The 17142-nt window shown below is 48.6% G+C and overlaps 1 protein-coding gene across 2 annotated transcripts; it reads left to right on the top strand.

The window, feature by feature from the left end:
• The first annotated feature begins 168 nt into the window (after positions 1-168).
• LOC148338145 (protocadherin alpha-C2) lies at positions 169-13158 on the top strand. 2 transcript variants are annotated; one of them, XM_088294817.1, is made up of 4 exons: positions 169-2908; positions 11740-11798; positions 11874-12016; positions 12338-13158. In XM_088294817.1, exons 1-4 carry the CDS (start codon positions 398-400, stop codon positions 12646-12648), a joined length of 3024 nt encoding a protein of 1007 aa, XP_088150943.1. In that variant the 5' UTR covers positions 169-397; the 3' UTR covers positions 12649-13158. The 2 variants fall into 2 exon arrangements, with proteins under 2 accessions (XP_088150943.1, XP_088150941.1); XM_088294815.1 differs by having other exon boundaries at positions 169-2935.
• Positions 13159-17142: the final 3984 nt, after the last annotated feature.

Raw genomic sequence — 17142 nt, 5'->3', positions numbered from 1 at the left:
ACTCTGCGTCCGCCAATACGGAGCATTGAGGAGCTCCAAGCACCCGCTCGCTACCCAACCCGCTTTGTCTCTCGCTCTCTCTCTCTCTCTTGCGCGCACACACACGCTCTCACACACCTCCCAGCCAGCTCCTCTGGGTGTCTAATACAGTGGAAAATCAAAGTGCGAGCCTTCCCAGTTCACACACCTCCCGTGTCGCGCGTGGAGCACAGTGGCAAGAGAGACAGGTGGCCCATTTTTCCGCACAAAATCTATCTAGTTAGTCACTTGCAAATGTGCTACAAAGTTGCATATGGTGACTATACACAATAGGTTGTTGCTGTTTGTTTTTTTTTAAACAGTGAATAATGCGTATTTTCTATAATGTGTGGCTGAGGTGACTTTACGCAAGGCTAAAATGGATCAAAGGCTCTCCAGATGCAGCTGGGTGCCGGTGACCGGGCTTGTTATTTGTCTGCTTCTGTGTGCCTGTGTGGTGGACTTGGTGCTGGCTCAAATTCGCTACTCCATCCCGGAGGAGCTGGAGCACGGAGCCTTCGTGGGCAACATTGCGGAGGACCTGGGCTTGGATGTGGCCAAATTGTCCGCACGTCGCTTCCGAATCGTGTCCGGAGCCAAGAAGCAATATTTAGAAGTGAACTTGGAGAACGGGATTTTGTTTGTTAACGAAAAAATAGACAGAGAGGATCTTTGTGAGCGCAGCCCCAGCTGTTTTTTACATCTCCAAGTGGTCATCGAAAACCCTTTAGAGCTCTACAGAGTAGAAGTGGAGATTTTAGATGTGAATGACAACTCCCCGAGTTTCCCTTGGAGCGAATTTAACATAGACATTACGGAGTCGGCTGCGCCCGGCTCCTGCTTCCCGTTGGAGAGCGCGCAAGATCTGGACGTAGGCACTAATGCTCTGCGCTCCTACCAGCTGAGCGCAAACGAACACTTCATTTTGAACATCCAGACGCGCAACGACGGGAGCAAGTTTGCGGAGCTCGTGCTGGACAACACTTTGGACCGGGAGCGGCAGAAAAAGCACGAGATGGTTTTGACAGCCTTTGACGGAGGGTCGCCGGAACGCTCCGGAACCGCTTTAATCACCATCACGGTGCTCGACGCGAACGACAACGTCCCCGTGTTCGATCGCTCCGTGTACCGAGCGAGACTAGTTGAAAACGCGCCGAGGGGGACACTAGTGCTGAAGCTGAACGCCACCGACTTGGACGAGGGCTCAAATGGGGAGGTGACTTACGCTTTTAGCGGACACGCGCCTCTCAAAGTGCGCGAGTTATTCAGCGTGGATCCGTACACGGGTGAGATCCGCGTAAAAGGCGTCGTGGACTACGAGAAAGCGAACGTGTACGAGCTGTACGTGCAAGCGAGGGACAGGGGACCCTCGGCCGTGGCCGTGCACAGCAAAGTGCTGGTCGACATCGTGGACGTGAACGACAACACCCCCGAAGTCATCCTCACGTCCGTGTCCACGCCAGTGCAGGAGGACGCACCACCGGGCACCGTTATAGCTGTTATCAGTGTCATGGACCGGGACTCGGGTGAGAACGGCAACGTGGACTGTCAAATCCCCAATAACGTCCCCTTTCAATTGCACTCCTCTTTTAAAAACTACTACACATTGGTGACAAGTGAAGTTTTGGACAGGGAGGCGGTGTCCGAGTACAATATCACACTCACGGCCCGCGATTTGGGCTCCCCGTCGCTTTCCACGAGGAAAACCATCGTGGTACAAGTGTCTGACATTAATGACAACCCCCCACGGTTTTCACAGCCGTCTTACACTGTCTATGTGACCGAGAATAATGCCCCGGGCGCTTCCATTTGCACCGTGACTGCCTTCGACCCCGATTCCAACCAGAACGCCTATCTGTCTTATTCTATTCTCGAGGGTCAAATTCAGGGCATGCCCGTGTCCACGTACGTGTCCATTAACTCAGATAATGGGAACATTTACGCACTGCGCTCCTTTGATTATGAGCAACTTAGAAACTTTCATATTCTCGTGCAAGCTCAGGACGCGGGTTTCCCACCACTGGCCAACAACGTGACAGTGAATGTTTTTGTTTTGGACCAGAATGACAACGCGCCAATCATTGTGTCCCCGTTGCCTAAAAACGGCACCGTCGCCACGGAGGTCGTGCCCCGCTCTGTGGATGCTGGTTATCTGGTCACCAAAGTGACGGCGCTGGACGCGGACGCGGGGCAAAACTCGCGGCTGTCCTATCAGGTGATGCAGGCGACAGATCCCGGTCTGTTCAGCGTGGCGCTGTACACGGGGGAAATCAGGAGCATTCGCCGACTTGTGGACAAAGACCCATCCAGACACAGACTGGTTATACTAGTGAAGGATAATGGGCAGCCTCCTCTCTCCGCCACCGTCTCCGTTGTCCTCACGGTGGTGGACAGCGTCCCCGAGTCTTTATCCGACTACGGCGACCACACGCTCAGCCCTCAGCCCCCCTCTAATCTCGCCCTTTACTTGATCGTGTCACTCAGCACCATCTCTTTCATCTTCCTCGTGGCCATCATCGTCCTGGCCGCGGTCAAGTGCCACAAGGACCGGGAGACACTGAGTGGCTACAATCTACCCCCCTTCGCGTGCTGCTGCTGCGGCGGCTTCCAGCCCGAGCCTACCCCCGAGGTGTTTAAAAAATCCAACCTCAACCTGCAGATTTCCTCCACAGCTAACAAGGTGCCCACTAACTGCATGGAGGTGAACGGAAGCAGCAGCCTGACGCAGCCTTATTGTTATAAAGTGTGCTTGACCCCAGAATCGTCCAAAAGTGACTTCATGTTTTTGAAGCCGTGCAGCCCGGCCAGCACGCCGCGCAACAACGAGGCGAAGAGCGCGGAACACTCGTGGGGCGCGTCTGTGAACAACGGAGCGACCACCCCCAATGAGGTAGCTGCAGAAAATACACTTTTAAAGGTGAAACCACAAAGCTCACATGCACCATCACTTTTTCATGCATTGTTGTTGGACGATTCCCAATAGCTGCATATCTAATTATTGCAACACATTGTACTAATAATCAATGTGCAGCTTTGTAATGTTTTGCACCGGAAATGAAATGAGACGAAGACGATGCCAGATTAGCTTTTAATTGACACGTTAATGCTCCACGGAGCATAATTATGCTGCGTGTGAGTATATCGTCTGAGAATGAAGTTAAATGTGGAAAAAAAAGTCGACAAAGGCTTAGGGCAGCCAGGAAATTATGATTAATTTGATGAGAAAATATAAATCATTCTTAATGCCTCCTGTTTCAGCGCCACTGCACTAGAGTAGCTATGAGGGAGGAGGGAGGTAGGCAGACTAAATTGCTCCCTGCACAACAGACTCGGAACAACAAGTCAAGGGTAATGGACAAGGTGAATGACAGTTTAGATTCATTTGTCCATGGTTCTGTCCATTTTGGTGCAGGCAAGGCGTTGACGTCTCACAATTTATATAGGACAAATCTCCCCTCTGGCCATCCCTCAAGGGCACCATTATACTCAACACAATGTGGCGGATTCGCAATGGGAGGGCTGTCCATTATTGATGAAAAATGGCAAATGTTCTGTTTTTTGGATAGGACACGGGGAGGGGGAGCGGGGGAAGAAGGTGTGGGGTGGGGGGGGGTGCGCAAGGACATGACTGGACTGAGACGTGGCCCGCCTGTAGATGGGTCCCTGCGATGTCCTCTGGGTGCAAGGAGAGACTAAGATGTGAAGTCATATTTATCAGCAGGGGTTGGGGGTGTGTGGATGTGGGGGTCTGTGGTTTGAGGGCTGGAGAAGAGGCGGCCAAGGAGGCAAGGAGAGAGGGTATTAAAGGAGCCAGGATGTAGTGTTTTCTAATTCTAGCAGACGGGGCAGTAGACCGTTAATGTGTGTGCGTGTGTGCGCGCGTGCGCGCGTGTGTGTGTGTGCGTATACCGCGCGTGACACCAGACTCCACCAGGCAGACTGACAAATGTCATTTCGGTCACGGGCACACTACTTTTGGCCACAGGAAGGGGCGGGGGTTGAGTCGATGAGGTCACAGTGGGGTTGTTATGCAGGTCCTTGAGGAGAGTGTGTCCCTCTTTAATCGTTAATTGGCTCCCTAATTCACTCATCGAGGCACGCACGCTCGCAAACGTTCACACACACGCTGGCACGCACATAGAGAGAGAGAAAGGTCGTGATAGGACACATGCATCATCCAATGACAAACCCAACTGACACGATGAGCCGCACGCGCACGCGCACGATGGAGGCCTGCGTGGAGCAAAGCGAAGGCAGATGGGTGGCGTGTACGAGCTTTGTCTCAACGACCTCAAGTGACTGTTCAAGGCTCTCTGTAATGACAAACCTTGCTCAGGCAGTCAAATATTCATGTAAAATATTTGCAGAAAGGAAGAAGAAAAACAATGATAATTTTCTTCATTTTCTCCTTGGCGAGCTTTCCCTTTGATGATTCTAATCGTGTTCCGTTTCATCCCGCTGGGCTTCTAATTGGTTTTCTAGCCAGCTTGGCCACACTTGTGGTATAGAGATACTATACTACTAGGAATTATTTTTAAATCAGTTTAGTTTTGTGTCGCATTCCTGTGTTATAGCAACTTTAAGTGAATTAACAGAGCAGCTATATGGCAAAAGAAGTCTGTTCAAATGTTAACTTTCTTTACACAAAACAAATGAGACCAAGAAAAATAATTTCAAAACTTCTTCCAACATTAATGTGTTCCTTTAAACTGTGCAATTCAGTTGAAAAAAAAACTAAATCTTTTTCTAGAGGAGAAGTGGAAATAAACAATGAGTTGCAATAAGCTCTTCTAACTGGAAGTGTGCCCATGGCTTAGAATTAACCAATTTTAGTCAAACTCATGTTAAATGGGACTCAGCACGCCATTGTCAGTGCCTCAGATTAACCACATAGGAAGTTCAGATGCTTTCGTATTGTTGAGGATTTGACCTCTATACTGGTTATTTGGATCTATTGTTCACTGCAGGGGTAAGGGTGTGCAGAGTAGCTATGCTTTTCCTGACACACATAGTCGACTAGCGGCCATCAAATCCGGTCCTTGAAGGCCCCTAATTGAGATGTCTCCCTCTTCCAACACACTGCACATCAGCAAGCTCAGCTCAAGCATAATAACGATCCAGATCATTTCAATCAGGTGTGTTGGATCCGGAACATATATTGTGGATAGAGGCCCTCGAGGACGGGATTTGGAGACCCCTGCTGTTAACCATGCTACGGTCTGCATACAAATTTCACATTATGAGCGTGATCTGTGATATTATTTGTGACGTTACTCTGAAATTGATAAAATGACGAGACCAAAACTGACCAGAGAGATCCCCAAGAGGCCAACAATAATGTTTAAGAATTTGTAGAAATTTCTGCTAGGTACTGGCTGTTCAAAGACGGCAGCTTTTTCTTACAGAAAAAAATGCGAACCGAGCTACATTTTGGGTACATTTTGGGCTATAATTCCCAAAACCTTGAAGCTTTTGCAAATAAGGGAAAAGGGAGAAAAAAGACCATTAGAACATCTGAACTTTATTTGGAGGCTATTCGATGGTAGATGTGGTGTCTTCCAATTAAAATGAGTCTAAATGTGAACACAGACAAATCCCCACGTAGTACAGGTTATAGGTCGCAAATGTGGTGGAAAAAGTTTTCAAATTGTATAATTCAATTTAAATTTTTTTTTTACATCACAAAAACTTTGCATTTGAACAGTGGTGTGTAGACTTTTTACAGCCACTGATAATTAGAGACTCATACTCTGAAAAAAATCTCACAAGGGTTCCCCCTTTATACACCCTTTCCTTAGCGAGCCTATAATACGAGCACAACTAAAAGTGACAGGCGTATGGCTGAGAGCAAAATAATGCCACCTCGGCCACAAGAGGGCAGCATTCGTCTCTTTTCTATAACGCTTATCTGAGGAATGGTCGCCAGCCAATCACTGGCCATATGAACACAATCTGTTCAAACTCCCATTCATATAATATAGACAATACAGAGGCTTCATTAACTGAACATGCGTGATTTTAAAAATGGGAAGAGAAAAATACTCTGAGAAAATACGGACAAGCAAAAAAAAAAAGGAAATAAATTATATATTAACTGAAATTACACTACTATATGAAATCATATCCTGGGTTGCTCAAAGATTGCTGGAATAGGCTCGAAAATGCCTGCTACTTAGTGAGGATAAACAGTTCGGACAACGAATGAATTCATATTATCTTAGTATGTAGGCATACTATGAGAATAATTGCTTTTTTTTTTATAAAGTTAAGAAAAGTAAAGAAATTCAAATTTCTCAAGATGAATTTTGCATTACTATCCTCGTGAAGGCGTACTGGTACAACGTCTCATTGTGAGTGCGTGCAGTAAACTTGCTTCACTGCATCCTGAATTATGTTAACTACAGAACTGAAGAACCAGGTTGTAATTCCAGCTCGCATACTTTTCATATTCACCGGCTCAAATGAGATTCAATACAAGTACTTAAAAAAAAAATCTGCCCTTACTAAATAATAGATAGTGTTCAGTTTTGATTGACATTGTCAGAGAAGTATACCTTTAATGATATATTTATAGATATTTTATCATTTGCAATGTAGTGCAGCGACACTGAGAGCTGTTTTAACGCATGCGTTTTCAAATAACACTGGTCACATAATTGGTACTATTTCTTTTTTTTGTATTCAGAGTTGCAAGTAAACCTTTCCACATTTTTTAATCTGCCCTTGTTTTACCCTGACATGTCATGTTTTCATAATAATTCACAATGATGATAATAGTGATAACAATATTGCATTTGCAATAAATTAATATATTTATGAATATTTCTGTCAAGATATCGCCTTGCGGCGATGAGGAGGTGGACCCAAAAGGCGAGGAGGCAGGAGGTGGATAGGGTTAAGGGAATTTATTGCCACTCTCAGCAGGGACAAACAACGGGGCGTGGACAAATCAACAACAAAAGGCAACAAAAACGAGACGGGAACGAACCAGGCGGACAGGGAATGATGACACGAGCAATAACAGGAACGAAACGCGAGTTGTGAGAGTCCGTGGTGCAGCAACAGGGAGCCAAACAGGATAATGACCCGACACTGGGTTGAGGGCATGGGAGGTATAAATAGTCCGGTAATCAGGGGAGCAGATGGGGAGCAGGTGTGTGATCGTGAACTGGGAACAGGTGCGTGGCTGGTGAGAATGAAAACAATAACACAAAGCACATGGCAGGGAGGTGACGAAAACAATAACAAAAGACACATGGCAGGGAGGTGACGAAAACAATAACAAAAGGCTGTCATGCCCGACGCGTATCATGACAGTACCCCCCCTCAAGGGACGGATTCCAGCCGTCCCCAAGAATAACAAAAAAGAAAAAACCATGTCCCAAAAACAAGGGTGGGCGGAAGGGGTCGGGAGGTGGGTCAACGACCCGTGATCGAGGCCGGTCTGGCGGATGCCCGGGGGGCCAGACCAGCGAGTCCTTTCGTGGCCCTTCAGGGGGCCGTGCGGGTGGCCAGACCAGTGCGTCCCGATGGGGCCATTCAGGCGGACGTCCGGGACGACCCGAACTCCACCTTGAGTCCGCTGATGGGGCTGAGACGAGGGGCAGCGGCGGGACGCTGGGTGCTGCAGAGGACGGAGCTTGGACCGGCGTTGAGGCGGGCGCAGCCGAGGCAGGAACTTGGAGCGATGGCGGGACGTCGGACGCCGCCGAGACGGAGACGAGGCATGGTGGAACGCCGGACCCCGCCGGAGCCGGGACGAGACGTGGCGGTGGAACGTCGACCGCCGTCGAGGCAGGCACTTGGTGCGGCGGCTGGTCGTCGAACCCCGCCGAGACCGGAACATGGAGCGGCGGCTGGTTGTCGAACCCCGCCGAGACAGGAACGTGGAGCGGCGGCGGCGGCTGGTCGTCGAACCCCGCCGAGACAGGAACGTGGAGCGGCGGCGGCGGCTGGTCGTCGAACCACTCCGAGACAGGAACGTGGAGCGGCGGCTGGTCCTCGAACCCCGCCGAGACAGGAACGTGGAGCGGCGGCTGGTCCTCGAACCCCGCCGAGACAGGAACGTGGAGCGGCGGCTGGTCCTCGAACCCCGCCGAGACAGGAACGTGGAGCGGCGGCTGGTCCTCGAACCCCGCCGAGACAGGAACGTGGAGCGGCGGCTGGTCCTCGAACCCCGCCGAGACCGGAACGTGGAGCGGCGGCTGGTCGTCGAACCCCGCCGAGACCGGAACGTGGAGCGGCGGCTGGTCGTCGAACCCCGCCGAGACAGGAACGTGGCATGGCGGCTGGTCCTCGAACCCTGCAGAGACAGGAAAGTGGAGCGGCGGCTGGTTGTCAAGCCCCGCCGGGACAGGAACGTGGAGTGGTGGCGGTTCGTCGGATGCCGCCGAGGCAAGGGCGGCAGGCGGCGGCTGGTCATCGTCCACCGCCGAGGCAGGAATCTGGATCTGTAGTGGATCGTCGGACGCCGCCGACACGGAGGCGAGAAGGGACGGTGGTTCATCTGGCACCGCCGGGGCAGAGGCGAGAGGCGGCGGCGTGTCGTCCTCCACCACCGGTGCAGGAGCTTGGGGCGACGGGGGATCGTCGAGCACCGCCGAGGCAGCGACGGGAAGCGATGGCGTGTCCTCGGGCGCCGCCGGGACAGGGAATTGGGGTGGCGGCGGACCATCTGGCGCCGCCAATGGAGGGATTTGGAGCGGCCGGGGGCCGGCCGCACCAGAGGCCGGGACTTGGAGCAGCGGCGGGCCAGGTGCAGCGGGGACAGTGACTGGTAGCGGACGCAGGACGTGCTCCGCCGGAACAGGGACTGGTGGCGGACGCAGAGCATGCTCCGCCGGAGCCCGGACTGGTGGCGGACGCAGAACGTGCTCCGCCAGAACAGGGACTTGTGGCGGACGCGTGGCGTGCTCCGCCGGAACAGAGACTTGTGGCGGACGCAGGGCGTGCTCCGCCGGAACAGGGACCTGTGGCGGACGCCTGGAGTGCTCCGCCGGAACAGGGGCTGGTGGCGGACGCAGGACGTGCCCCGCCAGAACAGGGACTTGTGGCGGACGCAGGACGTGCTCCGCCGGAACAGGGACTGGTGGCGGACGCAGGGCGTGCTCCGCCGGACCAGGGACTTGTGGCGGGCGCAGGGCGTGCTCCGCCGGAACAGGGACTTGTGGCGGACGCAGGACGTGCTCCGCCAGAACAGGAACTTGTGGCGGACGCAGGGCGTGCTCCGCCGGAATAGGGACTGGTGGCGGGCGCAGGGCGTGCTCCGCCGGAACAGGGACTTGTGGCGGACGCAGGGCGTGCTCCGCCGGAACAGGGGCTGGTGGCGGACGCAGGACGTGCTCCGCCAGAACAGGGACTTGTGGCGGACGCACGGCGTGCTCCGCCGGAACAGGGACTTGTAGCGGACGCACGACGTGCTCCGCCGGAACAGGGACTTGTGACGCTGGCGAGGCGCCGGAGGGGGGGTCAGCAGCTCTCGGGAGGCCAGAACGGGCCCCCCCAGCTTGGGGTGAGCCGGGACGGGGCGTATCAACTGGCGGGGAGCCGGAACGGGGTTCAGCAGCTGGCAGGAAGTCCGGACGGGACTCAACAGCTGGGGAGGAGCCGGAACAGGACTCATCTGCTGGCGGGGAGCCGGCACTTGACTCATCCGCTGGCGTGGAGCCGGAACGGGGCTCGGCAGCTGGCGGGGAGCCGGGAAGGGGCTCGGCAGCTGGCGGGGAGCCGGAACGGGGCTCGGCAGCTAGCGGGGAGCCGGAACGGGGCTCGGCAGCTAGCGGGGAGCCGGAACGGGGCTCGGCAGCTAGCGGGGAGCCGAGACGGGGCTCAGCAGCGGGCAGAGCGCCGGGACGGGGCTCGGCAGCTGGCGGGGAGCCGGGAAGGGGCTCGGCAGCTGGCGAGGAGCCGGGAAGGGGCTCGGCAGCTGGCGGGGAGCCGGGAAAGGGTTCAGCAGCTGGCGAGGAGCCGGGATGGGACGCTGCGGCTGGGGGGCAGCCGGGAAGGGACGCTGCGGCTGGCGGGGAGCCGGGAAGGGACTCAGCCGCTGGCGGGCAGCCGGGAAGGGACGCTGCGGCTGGCGGGCAGCCGGGAAGGGACGCTGCGGCTGGCGGGGAGCCGGGAAGGGACTCAGCAGCTGGCGGGGAGCCGTGGCAGGGCTCAGCAGCTGGCAGGGAGTCGGGACGGGACTCAACAGCTGGCGGAGAGCCGGGACAGGGCTCAGCAGCTGGCGGGGAACCGGGACGGGTCTCAGCAGCTGGCAGGGAGTCGGGACGGGACTCAACAGCTGGCGGGGAGCCGGAACGGGGCTCATCAGCTGTCGAGGAGCCGGGACGGGGCTCAGCAGCTGGCGGGGAGTCGGAGTGGGGCTCTGGAGGCAGCGTCTGATGAGGGACCGGCACTGGAGGCTGCATGGTGTGGGCAGCTGACGGGGAGGCTACGTGGGTGGTTGCAGCTGGCATGGAGGCGTGAACCTTTTCAGCCTGCTTTAGGTCAGCCAGCTGTGCCTGCAGCGAATAATACTGCCTCATGCTCTCCACCGTCTGATCCTCCAGCGCCGCGATCTGAGCGGTCAGCTCCTGGAGAGTCTCCCGGGGTGGTGCCTCGGCGGCGCCCTTCCCCGCTATTGAGGCCACCCGCTCCGCTATCTGGGCCAGTTTTTCACTCAGCTCAGTGCGGCGGGAGTCCATCAGGTAGGCGACCCTTGCGAGCTCGTCCTCGTAAGCGGGGTAAGCTGGTAACGAGGCAGACGTGGCGCTGAGCTGTTCGGCGGGTTGGTGGGGGGGGTCCGTGCGGCGGTGTCCATGACGCCGCCGCGAGCCCCTCGCTGGGTCCTTTTTTCGTGGTCGGGTCATTCTGTCAAGATATCGCCTTGCGGCGATGAGGAGGTGGACCCAAAAGGCGAGGAGGCAGGAGGTGGATAGGGTTAAGGGAATTTATTGCCACTCTCAGCAGGGACAAACAACGGGGCGTGGACAAATCAACAACAAAAGGCAACAAAAACGAGACGGGAACGAACCAGGCGGACAGGGAATGATGACACGAGCAATAACAGGAACGAAACGCGAGTTGTGAGAGTCCGTGGTGCAGCAACAGGGAGCCAAACAGGATAATGACCCGACACTGGGTTGAGGGCATGGGAGGTATAAATAGTCCGGTAATCAGGGGAGCAGATGGGGAGCAGGTGTGTGATCGTGAACTGGGAACAGGTGCGTGGCTGGTGAGAATGAAAACAATAACACAAAGCACATGGCAGGGAGGTGACGAAAACAATAACAAAAGACACATGGCAGGGAGGTGACGAAAACAATAACAAAAGGCTGTCATGCCCGACGCGTATCATGACAATTTCCGAACTAAGGTTTAGGTTCAGCCACAGGTGAAATGTTTTTCTGAAACGTCATTGCTATAAATTACAACGCATGATAAAATCTTTATCGCAGGTCAAACTTCAATTATTAAAGAGCTCAAAAACCTGATGTGATAAAAAAAAGAAAAAGTAAAGGCATTTTTTTTAAGCCAGTGTCAAAAACACGTTTCGGTCGGAACATTTAAAGCCATCTCTGATTAAAATTTGCTGTTGACCAAGGGCAATTTAACAAATTGAGTACAAACATCAACATAATTCAGTGCAGTTATACTAAGTGAAAATAAGTTCTATTTAAATGTAAATATACGTGTGGACATCGACATTATATTAAAGTATGGTATTTGTTTTTTCAGTTGAAGCAGCCAAACACGGACTGGACCCTCACAAAGAATCAGAATTCTTCCATCAAAAGGTAACTATTCTGACTAGAAAAACTTCATCTTGTTATGTGTCTGTCACAGTGACATGATTTTCATCTTCTCTCCAGTTATAACTCCATCAACATGGATGGGACACTCATGCGCAAGGCCATGCACGCAGACCCGGAAAACTACGTCACATCCATGACTCCTGGACAGTACTGGACCTGGGGCACTCACATGAGAGGCACAAAGCCAAGCCAAACGGAATGTGAGGGAAAAATCTATGATGCAAAACATTCCCAATGTTTGGTACAGCTGACAGCATCTAAACTGAGAGCTTGCTCTAACATTTTGCCGTGCATTCTCATATTGACAAATAACGGAAGTTGAATGTATTTCTCAAGATGAATTGAGCATTGTTATCTTTGTAAATTGTTGGTGCAACTCTTTTATCGTATCTCATTAGATTGTGTGTGAGTGTGTGAGCGTTAAACTAGACACACACCTTTTTGTGAATCCTGAATTATGCAAATTAACACCGAACTAAAGAATCGCTTTATAATTCCTTCCCACATATCTTCTACTGCAGACTATAAAATGTCTCCATCACCCAGCGGCGTAACCTCCCGGCCCTGGACTCCTCGGTGCACCCCTCCACCCCAGCAGCAGCAACCAACTAAGCCCCCACATCCTCACCCACACCCGCACCCGCCGCCTGACTACCATCACAACGTGTACATTCCCGGGACGCCATCAGGCTTCTGCACCCTGAGGCCTGTGGCACAACGCAGCGACTTGGACGTCCATAACTCCTTCTCCACCTTCGGCAAGAAGAGACGCCTCCAGATGTCCCCCCAGGGGGAGGCTGCCATGATCAATAACGATCTGTACAATGACTGACGTCTCACTGACTGCATGAGTGGAGGATTTGAGTGATGGATCACCTGAGATGAGGATCATTTGTTACATAAATTAATGAACAGTCGACTTGTGAGTGACTTAATATGTGAGCGAAATGGAAGGTCGGGACAAGGAGAAATAATGTCTGCCGGAGGGAAGTCGATTTTTGTGCTTATTTATGTGACAATATGTCTCAATGTATTTTTTATGACTATTAATTATTCCAATTTATTTTTTAGACAATCAAACAGGAGGTGCAGATGTGACTTTCAACATAAATGATAAGAATCAGTAGACAATTGTTTTGCACACCTTTAACTATGAAATCATATTATTGGGTTGTAAGAACATAGAACATGTTTTTTTTTCGTATGTTCGTCTGTTAACGTGACAAACATCATGCTGTGCTGTATATGCCGGTCACAACATGAGGAAAATAAAAAGAAGGGGAACACGCCTCACATATGTACTGTAAATACAATAATGGAAATAAAGTATTTTTTTGCATTACATTTCTTTCCCAAATGTATATAAATCGAAGCAGGTGCTTGGTCTTAACACAGACTTCAGTTGGCAAATCAGTATGCGGTATGCATACAGATGCAAGTTTTGTTCTTCGAGGTTGAATTTACTTGAGTCAATTATTTTCAGGGTGAAAAGGGTACAGTACAGCTCCTGCAATCTTTTCGCCTTGGTAAGCCGTTTTCCACCTAGATGAATAAACACAGTAAAATGCTAACATATGATAATTGGAGCACTTGCATTTCCATTTGCCCGCAGAGGACGGCGGGGGTTCATTTACTGAACAAACAAAAACTCTTCGCTTGAAAATATCACTTTAATTAAGAGCACGACCACACATGTACAAGTGTCGGGGGAGTGGGTCTACTGCTCCAAATGCCACACCTGGATGGGAGCTCCGGGGCCCAGAGCTTGTTTCTCTTCTTTCCTCGTGCCCTTTTACATGTTAATTCTCTGGGAAATTGTTCAGCACATTACAGATGGCTACCGGACAGGAACAAAGCAGGTTTAATTAGGTCGTCATTTGGTTCAGACTGAGAATAATCTCATTAATAAGGAAAAGGGGGTCCATAGAGTACCGAGGAGAGCGGGACACCTTCTCTGGGGTAAGGTGATCCAGAAGGGGCATACTTTATAGGTCAGATACAATAAAATGAAATGAAATAAATGGAGCTCCAATGCAGTTTCTGCTGCGGGGATAACTTTCACCTTGCTATCTGTTGTAATATACTTTGGGGGTAAAAATATCCAGATTTTCTCCTTGTAATGACATGTTACGACAGGAGTTCTGAGAGGTAAAACCATTCTATTCATGTAATTGTAATCAAAATTCTAAAATCTAATTCCCTCGTCGGCCAGGAAAGCTGTCCGTTGCTGTGGTGCTGAACTTCTGATCAGCGGTTGTTTTTCTTGTCAAACGCTGTGCCTACTTTCGTCCACCAGAGGGCAGATGTGATCAACGTTCAATATAGAGCAAGTGACCAGTGTCTCCGTCTATCACACGTGCTAAAAGAAAATCATCTCAATAATAAAACTTAACAAAGAATTAAATGAATCTACCAAAGCAGCATCATTTATTTGACAGTGTTCTCGAGTGTCATTCATGTGGAACAATTTACTGCCGATTCAATCTGCATCAAAGAGGAACAAATATGTTGGACATGAACGTAGAATTATGAGGAGTACAGATTTAGAATACAACGTCGCATTACATGCATTTTCACATTCACAAAACGTAACATGAAAAAAAGGTGCAGTACATGCAGCAGATGGCGTCGTTGAGTAAGATTCTCGAATTACTCTTTGTCTCACCTCAGAGAAACGGGATACTCTTAGTTGAATTAATGTTAATTAAAATTCATGGTGATTGTGAGAGAAAGGTCAATGGTGGAATTTACTTATGTATGTGCTGTATTATTTTTCCAATGATACAATTCTGGAAAATGCCACGTCTTTTACCTACACTATCAGTTTAATGTCATTGTATCAGAATCAGAATCAGAAATCCCTTTATTGTCATTGTACTCAAGTGTGCAACGAGATTAGAGAGCTCCCCTCTCCAGTGCAATACAACAATAATTCAGATAGATATATAAATTAGATAAATAAGAGAATAGTTCCTGCAATGGAAAATAATACTGGATAGGATATATAAAAACACATTACGTTGCTGTTCTGCAAGGTAAGGGTTGTCGTGTGTGTGTGTGAGAGTTTAAAATGGAGATGGCTCTCGGAAAGAAACTGTTTCTCAGTCTATTAGTCCTTGATTTGATGCACCTGTAGCGCCTGCCAGAGGGCATCAGGTGACTGCTTTTATTTGGCAAACTCAACTTTTGTAACACACATTGAAATAAACACTAAAATGAAGAATAGATTATTGACATAATTTAGGGTCAAAGAAAAAAGTCCTGTAAGAAAATAACCCCTGAATTATCATCAAACAGTCAGTAGGGCTCTAGGTATAGGTAAAAGGGTCTTTAAAAAAATCAAGGATATGGACAAAGAAAATATGTGTTTCTGTAAAAGGTGTTATTCCCTGCCATTGACAGGTATAGAAGCCAAAAAATACATTCATTTTACCAGGAGTGGCAGTGAATGAGTTTTAATTTATGCAATAATTATGGTAATGAATTGCAAGTAAAACACTTGTGCTTAAAAAGAGGTTTGAAAATATTTTACTACAATAATATATAAATCATATATAGAAATGTGAAACTTTACTGAAGCTATAATTCTTGGGTCTTGAGTAATAATGCTTCAGGTTTTAGTTTATAAATAAAATTATCCATGCACGTATATCAAAGCCGTTGTTTGTTTGTACTTTTCTTTTCTTTTTTTATTGTTTATTTTTAGAGTATGTATTGGATAGTGGGTCTACATGTTATGCTCACGTAGTTATTTTAACATATATATGGAAAAACTATCGTTGTTTTTTTTTGTTTTGTTGTGTATCAACATAATAAATGATTTCTAATAATTTATATTGTAATCTATTGTTTTTAAATATATAAACTGTTCTGAACTAAGATATGTATTGATTTTATATATTTAATTTTACAGATGTCAGAGAGTATTTCCAAAAAAACAATTCATTTAATTAGAAATTTACAAAGCCAAAAATAAAACTGTCGGCCATCCTGTGAGGAGTTTGCATCTTCTCCCGGTGCCCACATGGGCTTTCTCTCGTTTCTCCGGTTTCTTCCCACATTCCAAAGACATGCATGATAGGTTAATAGGACACTCTAAATTGTCAGTAGGTATGATTGTGAGCACGGATGGTTGTTTGCCTTTGTGGGCTCTGCGATTGAGTGGCAACCAGTTCAGAATGTACCCCTAAATGCCTGAAGACACCTGGGATAGGCTCCAGCACCTCCGCGACCCTCGTGTGGAAAGGCAGCTTAGATAATGAATGGATTTAATTTTCAGGTGTCAGAGTATTTAAAAAAAAAAAAGAATAATGACTTGGCAATGCCAATGATAAAACTGCTGGAAATGAAATTGCATTCTGAAGAAGCGTCTTTGTTCAAATGAAAAGAAAGGTCATGGACAAACATAGAGAGTAGCAAAAACTGGATATAAAAAGTATACACACCCCTGTTAAAATTCTAGGTTTTGTGACATAAAAAAAGGACCAATTTTCTCTTCCATGAATGTGAACTTTAATCTGTACAATGCAATATAAAATTTGTTGAATTATTTTTGAGGGAGTAAGTAAAAATAAACTGGGATATAAACAAAATGGAATTTGGCTGCGAATGGAATTAACCAATCACTTTCAAACTCATTTTAAATCAGAGTTAGAACACACCCGCCACCAATTAAAGTGTGTCAAATGAATCCAAACTGAAGTTAAAATGTTCTAATTGGCTTCAGTTTTCTTTACATTTTTAATTTGCTTTCCATCAAAAGCCTGAAGCTAAATCTTTGTGTTAACACTTCATGATATTTCTAACTTTGTATTATTCCAGACTCTTTTTGTGAAGCCCCAGTTCAAAATTAAAAAAGAAATAACTGCCCCAAAGCCTGATATTCATTGCCATCACAATGTTTCACTATTGGCAAGATGCTTCCACCAAACAAGCTAACTCAGATCTTGGTTCAAGTCAAATTATGAAATTGGAGTGTCTATCTATTTTATTTACGGATCATATAATGTATATATATATATATATATATATATACAAAGCTGTGTTTTTTGCAAGGAACAGATGAATGGCACAACCTTGTGCAATTAATCAGTTCCATGCAAAAAAAACAACAACATAGTTTTGTTTTCATTTATATAGATTTATATTTAGCAATACTTTAAATAAATTCAAACAATACTGAAATACAATTTATTTTATCGACATTTAAATTGAAAATATTTCCTTTTGAACATCATTTAAATGGACTTCGCTCACAAAATTACTATTGGGAAAAGAAATTACAGGCATTTTTTTTGTTCATATTTGAAGCATCGCCAAAATCTAT

The sequence above is a fragment of the Idiotropiscis lumnitzeri genome, chromosome 4 (assembly GCF_059441095.1).
Source record: "Idiotropiscis lumnitzeri isolate Australia: NSW breed Sydney's pygmy pipehorse chromosome 4, RoL_Ilum_1.0, whole genome shotgun sequence".
In the NCBI taxonomy this organism is placed as follows: Eukaryota; Metazoa; Chordata; class Actinopteri; order Syngnathiformes; family Syngnathidae; genus Idiotropiscis; species Idiotropiscis lumnitzeri.
Note: the sequence above shows the minus strand (reverse complement) of the source record. Positions and strands in the feature narration are given on the sequence as shown.

What these genes read in the sequence shown, in the direction of transcription:
- LOC148338145 (XM_088294815.1), top strand. Translation starts at nt 398, where the DNA reads ATGGATCAAAGGCTCTCCAGATGCAGCTGGGTGCCGGTGACCGGGCTT. An exon ending in CAGAAAATACACTTTTAAAG is followed by an intron (nt 2,936 to 11,739) that starts GTGAAACCACAA and finishes TTGTTTTTTCAG; the next exon opens with TTGAAGCAGCCAAACACGGA. An exon ending in CAGAATTCTTCCATCAAAAG is followed by an intron (nt 11,799 to 11,873) that starts GTAACTATTCTG and finishes TCTTCTCTCCAG; the next exon opens with TTATAACTCCATCAACATGG.